The sequence below is a fragment of the Rhinatrema bivittatum genome, chromosome 1 (assembly GCF_901001135.1).
Source record: "Rhinatrema bivittatum chromosome 1, aRhiBiv1.1, whole genome shotgun sequence".
NCBI lineage: Eukaryota > Metazoa > Chordata > Amphibia > Gymnophiona > Rhinatrematidae > Rhinatrema > Rhinatrema bivittatum.
The window spans coordinates 187,131,267-187,150,462 of record NC_042615.1 but is presented as its reverse complement, the minus strand read 5'-3'; the positions used below and the strand labels follow the sequence as shown (position 1 = coordinate 187,150,462).

The 19,196-nt window shown below is 42.1% G+C and overlaps 1 protein-coding gene across 9 annotated transcripts in view; it reads left to right on the top strand.

Moving 5' to 3' along the window:
* LCTL (lactase like) overlaps positions 1 to 19,196 on the top strand; it is a 241,435-nt gene that overhangs the window by 112,250 nt on the left and 109,989 nt on the right. For 8 of the 9 annotated variants that reach the window (XM_029590227.1, XM_029590210.1, XM_029590244.1 and 5 more), the window contains one exon: positions 2,063 to 2,186. In XM_029590227.1, coding sequence (XP_029446087.1) covers positions 2,063 to 2,186 — 124 coding nt within the window. The remainder of the gene's footprint in view (positions 1 to 2,062; positions 2,187 to 19,196) is intronic. The other variant, XM_029590271.1, reaches the window with a different exon arrangement.

Here is a 19,196-nt window from a genome sequence, read left to right as displayed (position 1 = left end):
ATTGTCCACTATGATACCTAGATCTTTTTTCCTGGATAGTAACTCCTAACATGAAACCTAATATTGTGTAACTACAGCATGGGTTATTTTTCCCTATATTCATCACCTTGAGCTTGTCCACATTAAATTTCATCTGCCATTTGGATGTCCAGTCTTCCAATCTGACAAGGTCTTTCTGCAATTTATGACTATCTGTTTGTGATTTAACTACTGTGAATAATTTTGTGTCATCTGCAAATTTGATCACCTCACTCATCATTCCACTTTCCAGATCATTTATAAAAATATCAAAAAGTACCAGTCCAAATATAGATCCCTGAGGCACTCCACTGCTTACCTTTCTCCACTGAGAAAACGACCATTTAATCCTACTACCTGTTTCCTGTCTTTTGCAGTCCATAAAAGTACATTGCCTCCTATCCGATGACTTTTTAATTTTCATAGAAGCCTCTCATGGTGAACTTTGTCAAATAACTTTTGAAAATCCAAATGCACTGCATCTACTAGATCACCTTTATCCACATCTTTATTAACCACTATAAAAAAATGTAGCAGATTAGTGAGGCAAGACTTCCCTTGGGTAAATCCATGCTGGCTGTGTCCCATTAAATCATGTCTATTGATGTGTTATGTGATTTTGTTCTTTAGAATAGTTTCCATGATTGTTTCCAGCACTGAAGTCAAGATCACTGGTCTATAGTTTCCCGGATCACCCCTGGAGCCCTTTTTAAATATCAGGGTTACATTGGCCTTCTTCCAGTCTTCAGATACAATGGACGATTTCAATGATAGATTACAAATTACTAGTAATAGACGTGAAATTTCATTTTTTAGTTCTTTCAGAACCCTGGTGGCTATTTCATCTGGTCTGGGTGATTTGCCACTCTTCAGTTTGTCAATCTGGTCTACTAAATATTTCAGGTTCATCATAATTTGGTTCAGTTTATCTTTTTCACTCAACGCCCAATTAAGCTCTGTAATTTGTTGCCAGAGGATGTGGTTATTGCAGTTAGTGTAGCTGGGTTCAAAAAAGGTTTGGATAAGTTCTTGGAGGAGAAGTCCATTAACTGCTATTAATCAAGTTGACTTAGGGAATAGGCACTGCTTTTAATCGCATCAGTAGCATGGGATCTTCTAGGTGTTTGGATACTTGCCAGGTTCTTGTGGCCTGGTTTGACCTCTGTTGGAAACAGGATGCTGGGCTTGATGGACCCTTGGTCTGACCAAGCGTGGCAATTTCTTATGTTCTTGAAAACCATCTCTGGAATAGGCATTTCCCCAACATCTTCATTTAATAAACACCAAACCAAAGAATTCATTTAGTCTTTCTGTGATGGCCTTATCTTTCCTAAGTGCCTTTTTAACCTCTCAATCATCTAATGGTTCAACAGACTCCCTCGCAGGCTTCCTGCTTTGCATATGTTTTAAAATGTTTTTATTATGAGTTTTTGCCTCTTCAGCCAGCTTTTTTTCAATTTCTCTTGTAACCTGTCTTATCAGTGTTTACATTTAACTTGCCAATGCTTATGCTTTCTCCTATTTTCTTCAGATGGATCCTTCTTCCAGTTTTTGAAAGAAGTTTTTTTTGGGATAAAATAGCCTCTTTCACTTCACAGTTTAGCCAAGCTGGCAGTTTGGTCTTCCTTCTACCTTTCTTAATGGGAATACATTTGAACTGCACTTCTAAGACATCATTTTTAAACAATGTCCATGCTTGTTGTACACTTAACATTTGTAGCTGCATCTTTCAGTTTTTTCTATCTTCCTCATTTTATCAAACCCTTTAGAAAGCTTAGCGCTAGAGCTGTAGATTTACCTATTTTCCCCTTTATATTGGCACATAGCACTCAAATTTGACCTCAGTTTATAAAAGGTCGCACAAAAGAAAATTTTTGCATGCATAGCCTTTTAAAAATTAGAAGGAACATTGCTGAGAGGGGGGTTGTAGTTTGGAGGCAATAATAGGTATATGCCTCATTTTGTGTGGTTTTGGATGGGGAGGCGGGGGGTTGGTTTGCTTTTACCTATGCAGTGAAAGTAGCTTCTGATGACTTGTTTCTAGGATACCTGTAATGACCCCATCATTTACATCACAGAAAATGGATTTGCTCAAAGTGACCCTGCTCCACTTGAGGACACTCTGCGATGGGAGTACTTCAGGCAGACGCTGTTGGAGATCTTAAAAGGTGCAATTAAAAGTGGTGGAACATTAATTATCCAAACTTAATTAACATCCTTTCTTCTAGGTGTCTATCTATATTCTATCAAGCCCCAATGATTCTTAATTGGCATATCAATCAGAGGACAAAAATGTGATGAGAGTTTTCTAACTAAAGAATGGTCAATATAGTAGGTAGTTATGCTTTTGAAGTTTGACAGTTAATATGCATATTTGAGATTAAACTAATGGCAAAGGTAGTAGCTCAGTTTCTCCATAGTACAGGTATACATGAAAACCTGCAATATAAGACTTCCTCTACTACCTCACAAATAAATCCTCACTTAGAAATGCCCTGGGTTTGGGACTGGGCAGACTTTTCTTCACTATTTCTATGTTCATAGTGTTTCTGAGATAATTGTTGGTATTTAGCCTTTGACTCCCAGAAATGTTAAAAAAGGAGGTATTTTCCTTGTTCTTTTAGTACCTCAGTTATAATGTTCCAAGTTCTATATTATCAAGAGAAATGAGAACAGATCAAATCATTAGAGGATATGCCTTTATATGTCTAAGTTTTCATATCTTAGATAAATCAATGTTAAAACAGTTTATAGTTTATCCTTCATAGCCACTGTGATCATTGTTCTTTCAGATGCGTGCTGATCATTATGGTAAGCCTGCACTGATACCACCTTAATACTAGGCAAGTCTGAATCTAGCATAAAAGTCTGTTGGTGTGCTAGGAGAAGAATAATTTTAAAAAAGAGCATATAGACTTAATATATAGTGCCATCTTTTATTCTGTCCCGAAAATTAAAAATCAAAGCAATACAAAATGTTTGAAGAATAAGAAAAGGGACGCCAAGACTTGACTGTAGGAACTACTGTTACTAGTTATAGCAGATGGATCTATGAGGTAAAAAAATAGTACTGCTCAAATTAGGGAAATGAAAAGTAGTGTACTATGGGAATTTTTCTCAATGTGCAGGTACAAGCTACGGAATGAATGCATAATGTTAGTATGTTTCGAAACCAACTCAGCTGATCTATGATATAAGCCAGACTCAGGCATGAACTAGCACAGCGGTCTGTAATTGCAGAAGCTCTTCTAATCACTGACTTTAGACTTTTAATGACAAAACTCCACAGCAAGATGCCATAGTTTTGAAGACATCATGGGAAATGTTGAAGTTGATGCCTAGCAAATGAAGAAAATAAATCATTTTGAGCTTGATGATAAAAGTAATTCTGCCTTTTGATGCTGGAAGTAAAAAATAAAGGGGGAAATGGCTGGGGATGTGCAAAAAAGTAAAGTTCTTGGTTTGCAAATTTTCTCTTCATAAATTGAAAAGTTTTCCTTCTCATGAAAACTTTTCATTTAAATAGTTGAAAGGCCATATGTTTTAAAGCATTTTTCCAGTTTTGGGTCTATGAAGAAACTTCATGATACATAGGACACTAAATTGGAAAGGTTTCCGTGATAAGAAACCTCTCCAAAAGAGTAAGTAAATAGCCACAGCAAGATTGGAAGCTTCTAGCAAGATTGGAAGTCTCTGCAGGTTGTAATTAGTCATTTACAGTCATAGAGCTCCTTGAGAAATTTTTGAGGAGTGGGTTAGAGTGTTCACTTTAGGATGTTTGCAATATTGCAAACAACCTACCCTTCACTCCCTCTATCTAGCACAGAGGCAGAAGTGATGTGATAAGTATAAAATAAAGGATAGGAAATGGAAGGATGACTTAACAACATTGCAGAACATGAGGTGACTGGGTTAGTACCAGCAGGCTACAACTCCACAGAAACCAATCATGTTGGTGGTGACTGGATACTGTCCAGAAAGCCTAGCAGCACTGAGGATGTTGGTCATTTGGGCAATAACCTACTCAGTTTTGGCCACTGTTTTGACTATGACAAAGCTTGGAGGTAAGACATTTGGGGGGGGGGGCATGGCGGGGAGGCACTGGGTATTCAATTAAGTATGGGATCTTAATCCTCATCTACTCCAAATGGTGGAGAAGAAGAAAATTTAAAAAATGACTTGGACAAAGACACTAAATCAAAAAGAGCTCTAACACAAATTCAAAAACCACCATCCTCCACAATTAGGAAAACTGTTTCAAAATGGGTATCAGCAAATCTGACACTTGAGGCTCGACCACTGTCTGTGTCTCTATCAGTCTTCTTGATCATATATCCACAAGTTAATGCAAAAACAGTGTTGTAATCATCTGAGAACAATAGTTTTTTGTTATTTTATATGTGACGGCGATCCAAGCCATCACTAACATTTGAATATTTAGTAGCAGTAGGAAAACTCCAAGTTCTGGTGGGTATGGCATCTGGGGTATATATTTCCCAGGAGCATGCTTAGAACTTCGGTGAGAAGGAGGAGCTGAGAGAGGGTAGAGAGCTGGAGATAAGAGATGTCCCCAAAATCTTAAGGAAGCGTTGGATTGAAGGTAGTAGTGGAAAGGAGAGTAAGTGATCCCATCAGGATTTCCACTGTCTTACAGAAGTGTGGATCCCCTCAGGATCTATAAGGAGGAGAGAGGAGATGGGTCTCAAAGGACAATAGTTGAGTACCTTTTGGAGGTGCCTTTGCTCATTACTTTTGCGTTTTGATATTGAAGGACTTTTAGATAAAAGATATTTTGGACTTTGACTTGATCAGTTTGAAGAGAAGGGCATACTCCTGGTATCCCAAAGGATTGGGGCAAGGATCTGGTTGCCTGAGCAACCTGAAGAAGCAAGGGTAAGAATATTTTGGTACTTTTTCCTGAAAGGACTCAAAGGGCTATACCCATGGAGACAGTGTGATACAGTTTTTCGTTTGAAGAAAAGTTAAAACTTGTACCAATGGAAGTTGGATGTTTTTGTATGTGGGGACAGTAGTCCTGCAATTTTTGTGCTTGGAAATTTTCTTCTATTTGGAGATTGACTTTATACTGGAACCCCCATTTCAGTTTTCCCACATTGCAAGGGGTACAGTCTTTTTTTCATAGATAATGGTGCAAAAGAAGTGAGAAGGGAAGTAGGATCTAGGATGGATAAATTGACAATAATTTTCATTGCTATTATACTTTTATGCTATTCTTGATTGTTGGTATTGTGGCCTGGATTGTCCTTTTTAAGTTACAGTAAAGACTATTTTATTTGTGTAACTTGGGTACTTCTTGGGTTATCAGTAAGCCCTGGGTTAGTGCAGTGTCAATTAGCTAGAGTAGATTGGATAATGGGGGGATCCATTCAAATACAGCCCCTCCTTCTGGGGGTCTGAAATAGCTGCCCATTTGTAACAGTATATAACCATGCCCTACAGCTTGGGAGTAATTCCTTTGAGTTAGTACTAAGTACAGGAAGCAGAGAGGAGTTAAGCTTTTGTTACTTTACAGACCCTGCCAGTTTTAGCCAAGCAAGCCCTGTTTGGTGGTCCTGGCCAAGGTCAGGTGGGTTTCTGCCCAGCTAGTTCACAACCTGTCTGGTGGGAGAGCCCTCAGAGTGCATTTGTTGGCCTTTTACCCTTTTTGAGTTGTGTGGCTTCACTGAAGCCTTTTCAGCTCCTGGTCTCAGGGCACTGGGAACCCTGGGTTTTGGTCTGGGCAGGTTAGGGAAGACCTATCTCCCATTGCCTCAGTGAGGAAGGGGATGCCAGTGTCCTGTTGTGAGCCACCCTTGAATTATCTTCAGTTTTGTAAGCCTAATTTCAAGATCTAGGTTGGAAGTTCTGACTCCTTCCATCCTGCTGGGAACATTGAGAATCCTGCTCCAAGGGATTCCTCCCATCAGGGATTGAAAGGAAAGAACAAGAACTGTTGCGTCCGTCAGTTGCAGACAGCTGTGACCGCTCTGCCTCACCTCTCTTCTACCCTTTTCCTCCTCCCTTGGAAGGAAGGCTGCCTCCGCGGCTGGTTGCCGAAACCCTTGGCATCTCCGAGATGGCATGGGCATCCCTGTCAGCCATGCTTCTTCCTGAGGCCTCCTAGGGCACGTGCGCACGCTACCTACGTTTTTGTATACGTCGTGGCAGGAAACTCGGGAGCGTCCCCACCTCATGACGTCAGTACCTCTGGGTAGTTAAACCTCAGCTCCGCTCCATTACAACAAGTTAGCAAGGACTTTGGTTTTTCTATTCTGACTGCTTCTAAGCTGCTCTCTTGGATTCCTCACTACCCTCCGGGGTAGCTCGCTCCTACAAGAAGCTCTGGGTACCCGCTCCTCGGGAGCCTCTCGCTTCTACCTGCCCTTTGGGGTTCAGCTACCTAACCTTAAGGACACTCACTCCTCGGGGGTCCTGTCTGCTTTCTTTCAGGAACCCTCAGCGCTCCTAGGTACTCGCTCCTCGAGGGCCTATTCTATCCAGGGTATCCTACACCTCGGACCACGTGTCCTTCTGTACATCCTGCAACCTAAGGAAGTTATCAGCACTGCCGCTCTGTGAGTATCTCTACACTCCAGCTCTTCCTATTCCACTCTTCAGGTTCTCGGCTTATCCCACGCTGTGGAACAGTACCGGACCTTTGCTACATCTGGGTGAGACCATATACTACAGAGACTGTCTGAGTTTACTGTGATATCTCTGGACTACAGTACTGGCTGTTCCTTGAGCAAGATTCAACTTTACCTACAGCAGTATAATAAAGCTTTCTTTCCTCAGTGTCTGCTTACTAGAGCCTAGCCAAACATTGTGGTTCCCCACGGAGCCCCTCCCCATGGGAGGAGTCATCTCCACTTCGACCAAGAGTCCACAAATATGCCACAAACCCATCAAGAACAAAGAAGGTTTGAATCATCTAACAGTGAGTAAAGGCAAAGCCTACATCTGTGGAGCTACCCATCCGGTGCTTCAGTAAATCCTGGGGAGAGAGAGGATTTTAACTCTCTGTGCAGCAGCTTAGTATCCTGGACATCTAGAAGGGGTGTTCTGCCCATCTGAAGGACAACACTAAGAACATAAGACCATAAGATATGCCATACTGGGTAAGACCAAGGGTCTATCAAGCCCAGCATCTTGTGTCCAACAGTGGCCAATCCAAGACACAAGTACCTGACTGTTACGCCTGTTGGTCGCAGACGGCTGCGACCTATCATGCTCACCTCTTTTTTTCCCTGCTCCATCAAGTTTGGGAGGAATAAAGGTCTCTACCAGTCCCCTCCAACCTCTCTGGCGCTCCCAGGACAGAGTGGGCGCTGCCAACTGCCATCTTGGACCCGGAATTACCTAGGGGCATGCGCAAGGGCCTCCTTTGAACACGTCATGGCAGGAACCTTGGGGGCATCTCCTCCCGATGACATCAACCCGCTAGTGTATTTAATCTGACCAGCCCTTGCCTTCCTTGAGTTAGCAAGGAGTTCTGTCTTGCTGAATCCTCCACATTCAAGGACTTCCTGTTCCTGACTTGGTCTTGGTATCTGGGCGCTCTGAGTACCCGCTCCTTGGGGGGCTCCCCTGCGTTCCCGGCTATTCGCTCCTTGGAGGGCCTCCCTGCCTGACTACTACTAGATCTGCTTCTCAGGTCTCTCTCTCTCTCCAGGAACCATCTACTGTAAGTATCTCTACTGACTTCTATTACACGAACTGTATTGTGGATTCCACGTGGTGTACCCCAACCCTCGGGCCACTACATGTCTTCAGAAGAAGCCATTCAGCTTTCCTGCACTACAGAATATCTACACACCAGCTACAGGAATCACTTCTGCGTTCCGGCATCTCTACCAGTTCTTGAACATCTACTTTAAAGACATCCTTGGCATACCTCGCTTCGTGGGCCACTACTGGATCTGTATTCCTGAGGTGCCTTCACTCGTCAGAGGGGATCCCCGGCGTACCCCACTCCATGGGTCACTACCGGATCTTTTCAGCTGTGGTCTCACTCTGGGTAATTCCTACAGCTCAGGATTGTACTACTACATCTCCAATTCTGTGGACATTACTTTTCCTTCCTTCATAATAAAGTTTCTACTTCTAGCTTGTGTCCCACGCCACTGAGACTGCGCCTGCTGACGGTGAGGCTCACAGGGCTCCTCCCTGTGGGCGGAGACACCTCTCATCTCAGCCCAGGGGGTTCACATTCTTGCATAAACATAACACTGACAAGTACCCAAACATTAAGGGCCAGATCTTAAAAAATATGCGCGAGTGTATATTTGTTTGCGCAACAAATCTTCGCCCGATTTTGTAACATGTGAGCGCTGCCGCGCACATGTTATAACATCCGGGGTCAGTGCGTGCACGGGGGTGCACACTTGTGCACCTTGAGGGCGCCGAGCCCTAGGGGAGGCCCGATGGTTTTCCCCGTTCCCTCCAAGGCCGCTCCGAAATCGGAGCGGCCTTGGAGGGAACTTTTTTTTTGGTCCCCCCACCTTTCCCTCCCTTCCCCTATCTAACCCACCCCCCAGCCCTATCTAAATCACCCCTACCTTATTTCGTTGTGCAGGCGTAACTTGCAGCACCAGCTCGCCCCCCGGCACAGGCTGCTGTGCAGGAGGATTCTGGCCCACCCCCGAACCGCCGCCTTGCCCCGGCCACGCCCCTGGACCGCCCATTTTTTAAGGCCCCAGGACATACGTGCGTCACCGAGCCTATGCAAAATAGGCTTGGCGCGCGCAGGGGTAGGTTTTCGGGGGATTTGCGCGTATCCCTTTGAAAATCTACCCCTAAATGAATAGATCCCAAGCTACTAATTATTATTGATTAATAGAAGTTTATGGATTTCTGCTCAAGGAATGTATCCAAATCTTTTTTAAACCCAGTTACTCTATGTGTCATAACCACATCCTCTGGCAATGAATTCCAAGTTCTGGAGGGTAGAAGTTCCCCTGGCTGTGGCATCAGACATTTCTGCACAAATTAAGGAAAAACCTGTAAAGAACATATTTATGATGCTGTGGACCAGTATTGTGCCATTTTTCAACTATTTGCAACAGTAAAGAATTATGGGGCGGATTTTCAGAGCCCTGCTCGTCTAAATCCGCCCAAAACCGGGCGGATTTAGGCGAGCAGGGCCCTGCGCGCCGGTGAGCCTATTTTACATAGGCCTACCGGCGCGCGCAGAGCCCCGGGACTCGCGTAAGTCCCGGGGTTCTCCGAGGGGGGGCGTGTCGGAGGCGGGCCCGGTCGTTGCGGCGTTTCGGGGGCGTGTCGGCAGCGTTTTGGGGGCGGGTACGGGGGCGTGGCTACGGCCCGGGGCGGTCCGGGGGCGTGGCCGCGCCCTCCGTACCCACCCCCAGGTTGCGGCCCGGCGCGCAGGAGGCCCGCTCGCGCGCGGGGATTTACTTCTCCCTCCGGGAGGCGTAAATCCCCAGAGAAAGGTAAGGGGGGGGTGTAGACAGGGCCGGGCGGGTGGGTTAGGTAGAGGAAGGGAGGGGAAGGTGAGGGGAGGGCGTTAGAGGATTCCCTCCAAGGCCGCTCCGATTTCGGAGCGGCCTTGGAGGGAACGGGGGTAGGCTGTGCGGCTCGGCGCGCGCCGGCTATACAAAATCGATAGCCTTGCGCGCGCTGATCCAGGTTTTTAGCAGATACGTGCGGCTCCGCGCGTATCTACTAAAATCCAGCGTACTTTTGTTTGTGCCTGGAGCGCAAACAAAAGTAGGCCTATTCGCGGAGTCTGAAAATCCGCCCCTATTTGGATGCTAAGACAGGGAATTTCAGAGGGAGAGTAAGTCACCCTGCCTGGGAACCAAGAGGACTCCTTTCATCCCCCAGTCAAAAAAGCCTGCAGCTTGGGAAGGAAGGGAGGTTGGAGAGCTAGCCTGGGTTCCTGCCCCAAAGAACTTAGAAATTCAATTATGGCCCCATTGGAGTGCAGTCCACACCCGGGGATAGGGCTACATTTGAACACCATTCTTGGATTCCAGAGAGTATTTTTTCCTGATTTTCCTACCCTTTTAGTAGTTGATCCATATGGCTGGACATTGATTTGAATCCATTTATATACCCTTGTTGCTGTTATTGCTTTCATTGCTCCTTGTCTGGACTGTTTGGCACCTGTTGGAAGTTCTCTACCTCCAGTGTGAGCATTGAGGGTAAAGAGTGGATAGAAATGCCAGGGCCCTGGAAGATTTTTCTTCCTCCCTGTCTGGACTGAACCTGGACCCATACCACCCCTTAGTGACGGATAAAGCACCAAACAGGGGGACTGGTTACATATATAATGCAATTAAAAGCTGACAAATCAGTTATATATCCTTAAAAGTCCAGCATCGTGCAGTTCTTCATCCAACTCTAACAAATCCTACAATCCACCAGACATCAGCTGATATTTCATCAGCTTTTAATTGTGTTATATAAAATAACAAAAAAACATTTCCCAGATGATTACAGCACTGTTTCTGCATTGTCTTCTGGGTATATGATTGAGAAGACTGATGGAGACAGACAGTGGTCGAGTCCCATGTGTCAGGCTTGCTGATACTCATTTTGAAACACTTTTCCTAATTGTGGAGAGTGGTGTTTTTTGAATTTGTGTTGGAGCTCTTTTTGATTTAGGCATTGTAGTTTGAGCTATCCATTGCACATTTGATTTTGGATAAGGACTGATATCTTACATGCACGTAAACTTTTTTTTTTTAAATTCTTTATTTATTCACTTTTTCCTTTACAACAGACAAGAAGTTTATAACATTACATTCAAAGGCATATATCTACCAAAGTATCAATTTTAATATAAACATCTTTTTCTGTAAGTCATTATCTATAAAGTAATATATATTCTCAGGAGTCTTTTGGAGCATTAATCAATTAAGAAATCAATTTTGATAGACAAATAAAGAAATATGCAGTATCTATCTACTAATATCCTCAATGGTTAGGTAATATTGACCTCTCTTTTACAGTTGTCTATAAATGTCCTTAAATAATTAGGATCATAAAAAATATACTTATTATCCTTGTAAGTGAACATGCTCTTACAAGGGTATCTAATAGCCAATTGGATCCCCATGGACTTAGCTTCTTGCATCATATCCACAAACTTTTTCCTTCTAATCTGAGTGTCCCTTGTGACATCGGGATAAATCCAGACTTTTTGTCCTAAGTATGTTTTATTACGATTACGAAGGAATGTTCTTAAGACTAGATCCCTATCGATCTCATTAACAAAAGATACTAGCAATGTCCCCCTAAATTCAATTTGCTCTTCAGTGGGTGCTTCAAGAAACACTGTTAACTCTGCATCTATATTTACATCAGACAATCTAGCACCTTTCCTGTTTCCTTTGTCAGGAACATAATAAACTTTTGAAAAAGTAGGTACTTTTTCAGGAGTTATTAGAAGTACTTCTATCAAAAAAATTTTTAATTGTTCCCTAGGTGAAATTAATTTCAAACAGGGGAAATTTAGTATTCTCAGATTCAAATACCGTATCCTGTTTTCAATTTTCTCATAATTCCTTCTCATTAATTCGTCTGATTTTATTAAGTTAACCTGGACCTGGACCTCTTTCACAGATGTTACTTGTTCCACAATCTCCTTTAATTTAATCTCATGATTATTAACCAGGGAATCTATACCATGCATCTTGTTCTGAGATACATTTATGACATTAGTTAATTTTGAAATAGATCTTTCCATAGTCATTAAAGCTTTCCAAATTGAGTCCAATGTAATTACTTCAGGCTGTGTTATTTTTTCCAACGTGAGGTCCAACATCATCCCTCCCCCTTGGCTTACTTCCGAAATTGCTTGAATTTTGCTTGCCAAGTTTCCTTCGCACCTTATAGATGTCAAATTATCCCCTAGGGGACTCTTTTCAAGTTCACTTTCTGCGTTCATGTGTTCACTAGCCATTGGCTGCTTTTCATGAACTGAACCTTGAAAATATCCCAGGGTGGGGTGCGATGGTGTTTGAGGAGCCCCAGGGTTCAAAGAGATCTGAATGTCCAGAGGTGTAAGATTTTGCTCCTTATCTATACCCTCAACGGACTTTGCACCCGGTGTTGATACTGCTGCTGGATTAAAGAAACCCTCTATCAATTGCTGCGTCGAGGGAGTCTGCGGTGTAGCAGAAGGATCCACACGCAGGCGCCCTTTACGCTTAGTGTGAGGCATAATAATTGTCTATTCAAGAAAAAGGAGGGCCTTACCGTCCAAGCTTCTTTTTTCTTACTCCTTTGAATCAATGGAGGTTCGGAGAGTCCCAGAGAACTTATCCAAGTAAAAGTAATAATAATTACAGTCCTTCTTCTCCAGCAAATCGAAAGCAAGTCGAAAATAAGTCGCGCGGCTTAGACGACGCGCCGGCGGACGCTCCGCGCCGCCGCAGCAGCGATTTAAATAGGAACAGGCAGGGCACAACTTGATGACCTCAGAGGTCTGGAGGGGTTCCATTGGGGCCGGAAAATCTCACCCCCGGTAGCCAGTTCTTCTCCTCCTCAGATACCGCCGCCGCAGCAGCGATTTAAATAGGAACAGGCAAGGCACAACTTGATGACCTCAGAGGTCTGGAGGGGTTCCGTTGGGGCCGGAAAATCTCACCCCCGGTAGCCAGTTCTTCTCCTCCTCAGATACCACCGCCGCAGCAGCGATTTAAATAGGAACAGGCAGGGCACAACTTGATGACCTCAGAGGTCTGGAGGGGTTCCGTTGGGGCCGGAAAATCTCACCCCCGGTAGCCAGTTCTTCTCCTCCTCTCCTCCCACATGCACGTAAACTTTTAAAGCTTGAAACTGGGTCTGTCTTCATATTGTAGTACAATTGGCCAGACAGGATGAACCTTTTTTTCTTGCCATTATTTATTTTTAGGTCAATTTTCAAAGCGATCTAGCCAGCTATGTAAGCACCTAGACACCTAGATCAAAGCCTTTGAAAATCTTCCCTTGCTGAATGGTTAATGTCAGCTGCCTAAATTTCATTAGTCATCTAACTTTATCTGGCCAAAATCTGAGTAGGCTTGGGGGGAGGTTAGGGCAAGGCAAGAAAATTAAGTGGCTAGGCTGATTTTCAGCACTAGCCACCTAACTTGGCTTGCCAGATTTAGATGCTGCAATAGCAGTCTTAAATCTGGCTGCCAGATCTCCCCTCCCTCCTGCTGAATTAAAAAAGTTGATCCCCCATGCCTGACAGCACTCTTCATCCCACAGACTTAAAATACTTGGAGTGGAGGACCACAACAGCCTTCTCGCTTACCCTCTTCCTTCCAGCCTTCTGCAACAAACATTGTAGCAACCCAAGAGGCCCTGATCCTGCCTGTCATTCACCCTCCAGTAAGAAATTGTAGGGTAGCTCAGAGACGCACCGAGCTTCCTTCCTGATAACTAAATTTTAAAAATGTCTTGCATACAGACCCAAGCCCTTACCCTCATTCCCTTTCAATGATTAAATAATAATAAAAAAAAAATTCTGCTGGCAGCCAAATCCTCCTTCCCTCTTTCCTATCTCCCCCCCCCCCCCCAAAAAAAAAGCCTCCATTTGACTGGTGATAACCTCCTCATCTCCCTCCCTCTGTCAGAACATTTTTTATAAAGCCAGCCCAGTGCCCCAGGATTCCTTGTTTCGCTTTATCCAAAAAAGGATAGAGGACTGGTCAGGGAATCTCTTCCCCCACTCTTCCTGCTATCCTTTTGTGGTGGGTTATCTTACCTGCTCAGCAGATATTTGAATATTTCCTTTGTTAGGAAGGTAAATATAGATGGGTTGGAGAAAAAGTTGTGAGCATTGTAAAGAGGTTTTGAAGGACTAGTCAAGGTCTACTCCCTATTAATCCCAAGTCATTTCAGTTATTAGGTATTAAATGTGAGGGGCAGTATTATTTTGATAAATGTATGCCTATGGGGTGTGCAGCATTCTGTGCTTATTTTGAACATTTAGTACCTTTTTGTACTGGGTCATGGCACAGAAGGTAACAGAAGCAGAATAATAAATTACGCAGACAACTTTTTGTCTGTTGAGACTGTGTGGAAAGGTACATGCCAGAATTTACTAGAAACTTGTAGGAGGAGGGAGGAGAGAGAGCTTGCCTGGGAGTTTGACAATTCTTTGGTAGAGGATAAGATGGAGGAGGCCAGTATTAGGCTAGTCTCCAGCATTCCAGGAGAAAAAGTGTGGAAGCTAAGATGGCACTGCAGGTATTAACCCAGTATGTCTCAGTGTTCTATTTAGAAAACAGCTTCTTAAAACATTTGGGACATAATAGGTTAAAGGTAAAAATAGTAATACTTAGGCATTAGCAGTTCTTTAAAGGCCTGCTTAATTTTGCTTGAAGGGTCATCCTTTCAAGGGTTAAAAGTTTATAAGAATATTAGTGATGGCAATTGTAAGGTTAAAGTCAAAACACCATTTTTGAAGGCTATTCATTGTGATTAAGGGCATGGTGGGAATTTTTAAATAGCTTTAATAGCGTGCCCCTTTGGAGAACACCACAGTTATTGAATACCCACCTGTAGTTATTCTTTCCCATGTCAAGGGGACAAGAGTTTTGGGATCATCTCCAAGAGCCTTGGCACCTGGTATAGCATGAAATGGGTGCCAGCAATAATATTGTTTTCTTAGAGCTTTTGCTGTTTTTAGTGGTGCTGACAATAGTTAGGAAAGTAGGAACTTATTTAGGCAATGTGACAGTGTTGGCCGTAATTGGTAGCCAATACAGACGAAAAATGCCAAGAGAGTCATGAGATAGAAAGATAAGCCACATATGTATCTCAATTAAAGAATGAAAGGCACATAAGAATTTTCAAACTCTATTGATCATAGATTCATAAAAGTAAATCATCATTCAATCCTTAGTATCAAAATAGGACCAAATTAATGGTGAATCAGTTTTATTAACATATAGGAGTCAATCACTTGGCAGTTAGGTTTCAGTAATAAAAATAAGACAAAATTCTGCATTTTGGGTGTGGAAATCCAAGGGAACATTACACATTGCAGAGTTAGAATGATGTCACTGAACAGGAATGAAATTTTGGGGTGATTATATCTCATAACTTCAAAGTAGCAAAACAGTGCGACAAAGTGGTGGCCAAAGCCATGGTGATGCTAGGGTGCATAAGGAAAGACATAATTAATAGAGAAAAGAAAACGATTATGCCATTGTGCAGGTTGTTAATTAGGCCACATGTAGCATACCGTGTCCAATTCTGGAGGTTACACATCTGGAAGGAAATAGACAAAAGCTATTAAAATGGTGCAGGGTCTGAACCAGAAGCCTTATGAAATAAAACTGAGGGATCTGAATATGTATATCAGAAAGGAGAGATGAAACATTCTAATACCTGAAAAGTATTGATAGTGCCTAAGAAGCAAATCTTTTTCAATCGAAAGGAAGTTCTAGAACAGGGGAGTTCAACTCCAGTCCGCATTACAGTCAGATTTTCAAAATGTCTCTCATGAATATGCTTAAGATAAATTTGCATGCATACTGCCTCAATTCTATGAAAATCAATCTCATGCATATTCATTAGCCACCTTCTGAAAACCAGATGGATTTGCAGTCTTTGAGGATTGGAGTTGGGCACACCTGTTCTAGAACAAATGGTCATGATACAAAGTTCCGAGGAGGTAGACTTAGGGAAAAATCTTATGAAATATTTTTTCATAGAAAGGTTGGTGTATGCCATGACTGTTCTCTTGGAATGGATGGTGGAAGCTAAAATGGTAACAAATTTCCAAAAGGCTTGGTATAAGCACAATAAATCTTTAGTTGCAAAAAATGATTACTGGCATGGTTAATAGGTGAGGTGAAAAAAATTCCTTCAAAAATTGGAAGAAGGATCCATCTGAAGAAAATGGAAAAAGCATAAGCATTGTCAAGTGTAAAACATTGATAAGACAGGCGAAGAGAGAATTTGAAATGAAGTTGGCCGTAGAAGCAAAAACTTATAATAAAAACATTTTAAAATATATCAGAAGCAAGAAACCTGTGAGGGAGTCAGTTGAACCGTTAGATGACCAAGGGGTTAAAGGGGCTCTTAGGGAAGATAAGGCCATTGCAAAAAGACTAAATTAATTATTTTTGTGTTTACTAATGAGGATGTTGGGGAGATACCAGTTCCGGAGATGATTTTCAAGGGTAATAAGTCAGATGAACTGAACCAAATCACTGTGACCCTGGAAGATATAGTAGGCCAGATTGACAAATTAAAGAGTAGCGAATCACCTAGACCAGATGGTATGCATCCCAGTGTTCTGAAGGAACTAAAAAATGAAATTTCAGATCTATTAATTAAAATTTGTAATCATTAAAATCATCCATTGTATCTGAAGACTGGAGGATGGCCACTGTAACCCTAATATTTAAAAAGGGCTCCAGGGACAATCCGGAAAACTATAGACCAGTGAGCCACACTTCAGTGCCGGGAAAAATGGTGGAAACGATTCTAAACATCAAAATCACAGAACATATAGAAAGTCATGGTTTAATGGAACACAGTCAACATGGATTTACTCAAGGGAAGTATTGCCTCACAAATCTGCTTCATTTTTTTTGAAGGGGTTAATAAACACGTGGATAAAGGTGAACCGGTAGATGTAGTGTATTTGGATTTTCCGAAGGCGTTTGACAAAGTCCCTCATGAGAGGCTTCTAAGAAAACTAAAACATCATGGGATAGGAGGCAATGTCCTTTCGTGGATTAAAAACTAGTTAAAAGACAGGGAACAGAGAGTAGGATTAAATGGTCAGTTTTCTCAGTGGAAAAGGGTGGAGTGCCTCAGGGATCTGTACTTGGACTGATGTTTTCAATATATTTATAAATGATCTGGAAAGGAATATGACGAGTGAGGTTATTACATTTGCTGATGATACAAAATTATTGAGAGTAGTTAAATCACAAGTGGATTGTGATAAATTGCAGGAGGATCTTGCGAGACTGGAAGATTGAGCATCCAAATGGCAGAAGAAATTTAATGTGGACAAGTGCAAGGTGTTGCATATAGGGAAAAATAACCCATCCAGAAGTTATATGGTGTTAGGTTCCAAATTAGTACCCAGGAAAAAGATCTAGTCATCATAGTGGATAATACATTGAAATCGTCAGCTCAGTTTACTGCAGCAGTCAAAAAAGCAAACAGAATGTTAGGAATTATTAGAAAGGGAATGGTGAATAAAACAGAAAATGTCATAATGCCTCTGTATCGCTCCATGGTGAGACCGCACCTTGAGTGCTGTGTACAGTTCTGGTCATTGCATTTCAAAAAATATCTAGTTACACTAGAGAAGGTACAGAGAAGGGTGACCAAAATGATAAAGAGAATGGAATGGCTCCCCTATGAGGAAAGGTTAGAGAGGTTAGGGATGTTCAACTTGGAGAAGAGATGGCTGAGGGGGATATGATAGAGGTCTTTAAAATCATGAGAGGTCTAGAACGGGTAGACGTTGTTCGGTTATTTATACTTTCGGATAATAGAAGGACCCAGGGGGCACTCCATGAAGTTAGCAAGTAGCACATTTAAAACTAATCTGAGAAAATTATTTTTCACTCAAAGCACAATTAAGCTCTGGAATTTGTTGCCAGAGGATGTGGTTAGTGCAGTTAGTGTAGTTGGGTTTAAAAAAGGTTTGGATAAGTTCTTGGAGGAGAAGTCCATTAACTGCTATTAATCAAGTTGACTTAAGGAATGGCCTCTGCTACTACTGGCATCAGTAGCATGGGATCTTAGTGTTTGGGTACTTGCCAGGTTCTTGTAGCCTGTTTTGGCCATTGGTGGAAAAGGATGCTGGGTTTGATGGATCCTTGGTCTGACCCAGTATAGCAATTTCTTATGTTCTTAAGGGAAAAGTTAGTAAGAGAATTAGCAGCTGGGTCTGTCAGCCAGGCTGCAGGTACAGTAGTAACTGAAACTAGTAGTGGAAATTCAGGGGTTCAAAAGCTGATTTTGTCTGGCAGGCTGTAATAATAGAATTAATTATTGGCTAGTTCTGTTTGCCATGCTGCAAGTATCATTAATATTTAGAAGTCCTAGCAGAAACACATAGCTTGGTTTTTTTGGCAGGCTACACTTTCCTCATGTTGACCAGATGAGCACAGTAGGTTGATGGCAGCAGGGAGCTATCCAGAAAGACCACATAGGAACATAAGATTTGTCATACTGGGTCAGACCAAAGGTCCATTATAAGAACATAAGAAGTTACCATATTGAATCAGACCATCAAGCCCAGCATTCCATTTCCAACAGTGGCCAAGCCAGGTTACAAGTATCTGGCAAGTACCCAAATATTAAATAGATCCCATTATACTAAAGCAGGTAATATACAGTGGCTATTCTCTAAGTCATCTTGATCAACAGTAGTTTATGGACTTCTCCTCCAGGAGCTTAAGCATTTTTTCAACCCAGTTGCAGAACTGCCTTAACCACATCCTCTGGAAATGAATTCCAGAGCTTAATTGTGCCTTGAATGAAAAATAATTTTCTATGATTTTATTAAATGTGATACTTGGTAACATCATAGAATACCCCCTAATCCTTGTATTATCTCAAAGAGTAAATAACCGATTCACATTTATCCATTCAAGTCCTTTCATTTCTATTTATTTATTTATTTATTTATTTATTGAGTTTTATATACTGTATGGTTTCATCATCACAATGGTTTACAAAGTTTCGATGTTTAACAGAGTGTTCAAAAATTCATGATTTTATCGACTTCTATCATATCGACTTCTATCATATCATATCATATCCACCCCGAGCTGTCTCTTCTCCAAGTTGAACAGCCCTTACCTCTTTAGCCTTTCTTCCCTTCCTAATAATTCCTAACATTCTGTTTGCTTTTTTGACTGCTGCAGCACACTGAGCCAATAATTTCAATGGTCATTCCTAATATGGATCGTAAATTGTGCAACCATAGCATTTTTCCTTTTGTGCATCACCTTGCACTTGTCCACATTAAATTTCATCTGCCATTTGGATGCCCAATTTTCCAGTCTTGCAAGATCATCCTGCAATTTATCACAATCCATTTGTGATCTAACTACTCTGAATAATTTTGCGTCATCTGCAAATATGATCACCTCATTTATTGTACTGCTTTCCAGATCATTTATAAATATACTGAAAAGCACCAGTCCAAGTACACTGTTTACCTTTCTCCGCTGAAAAAACTG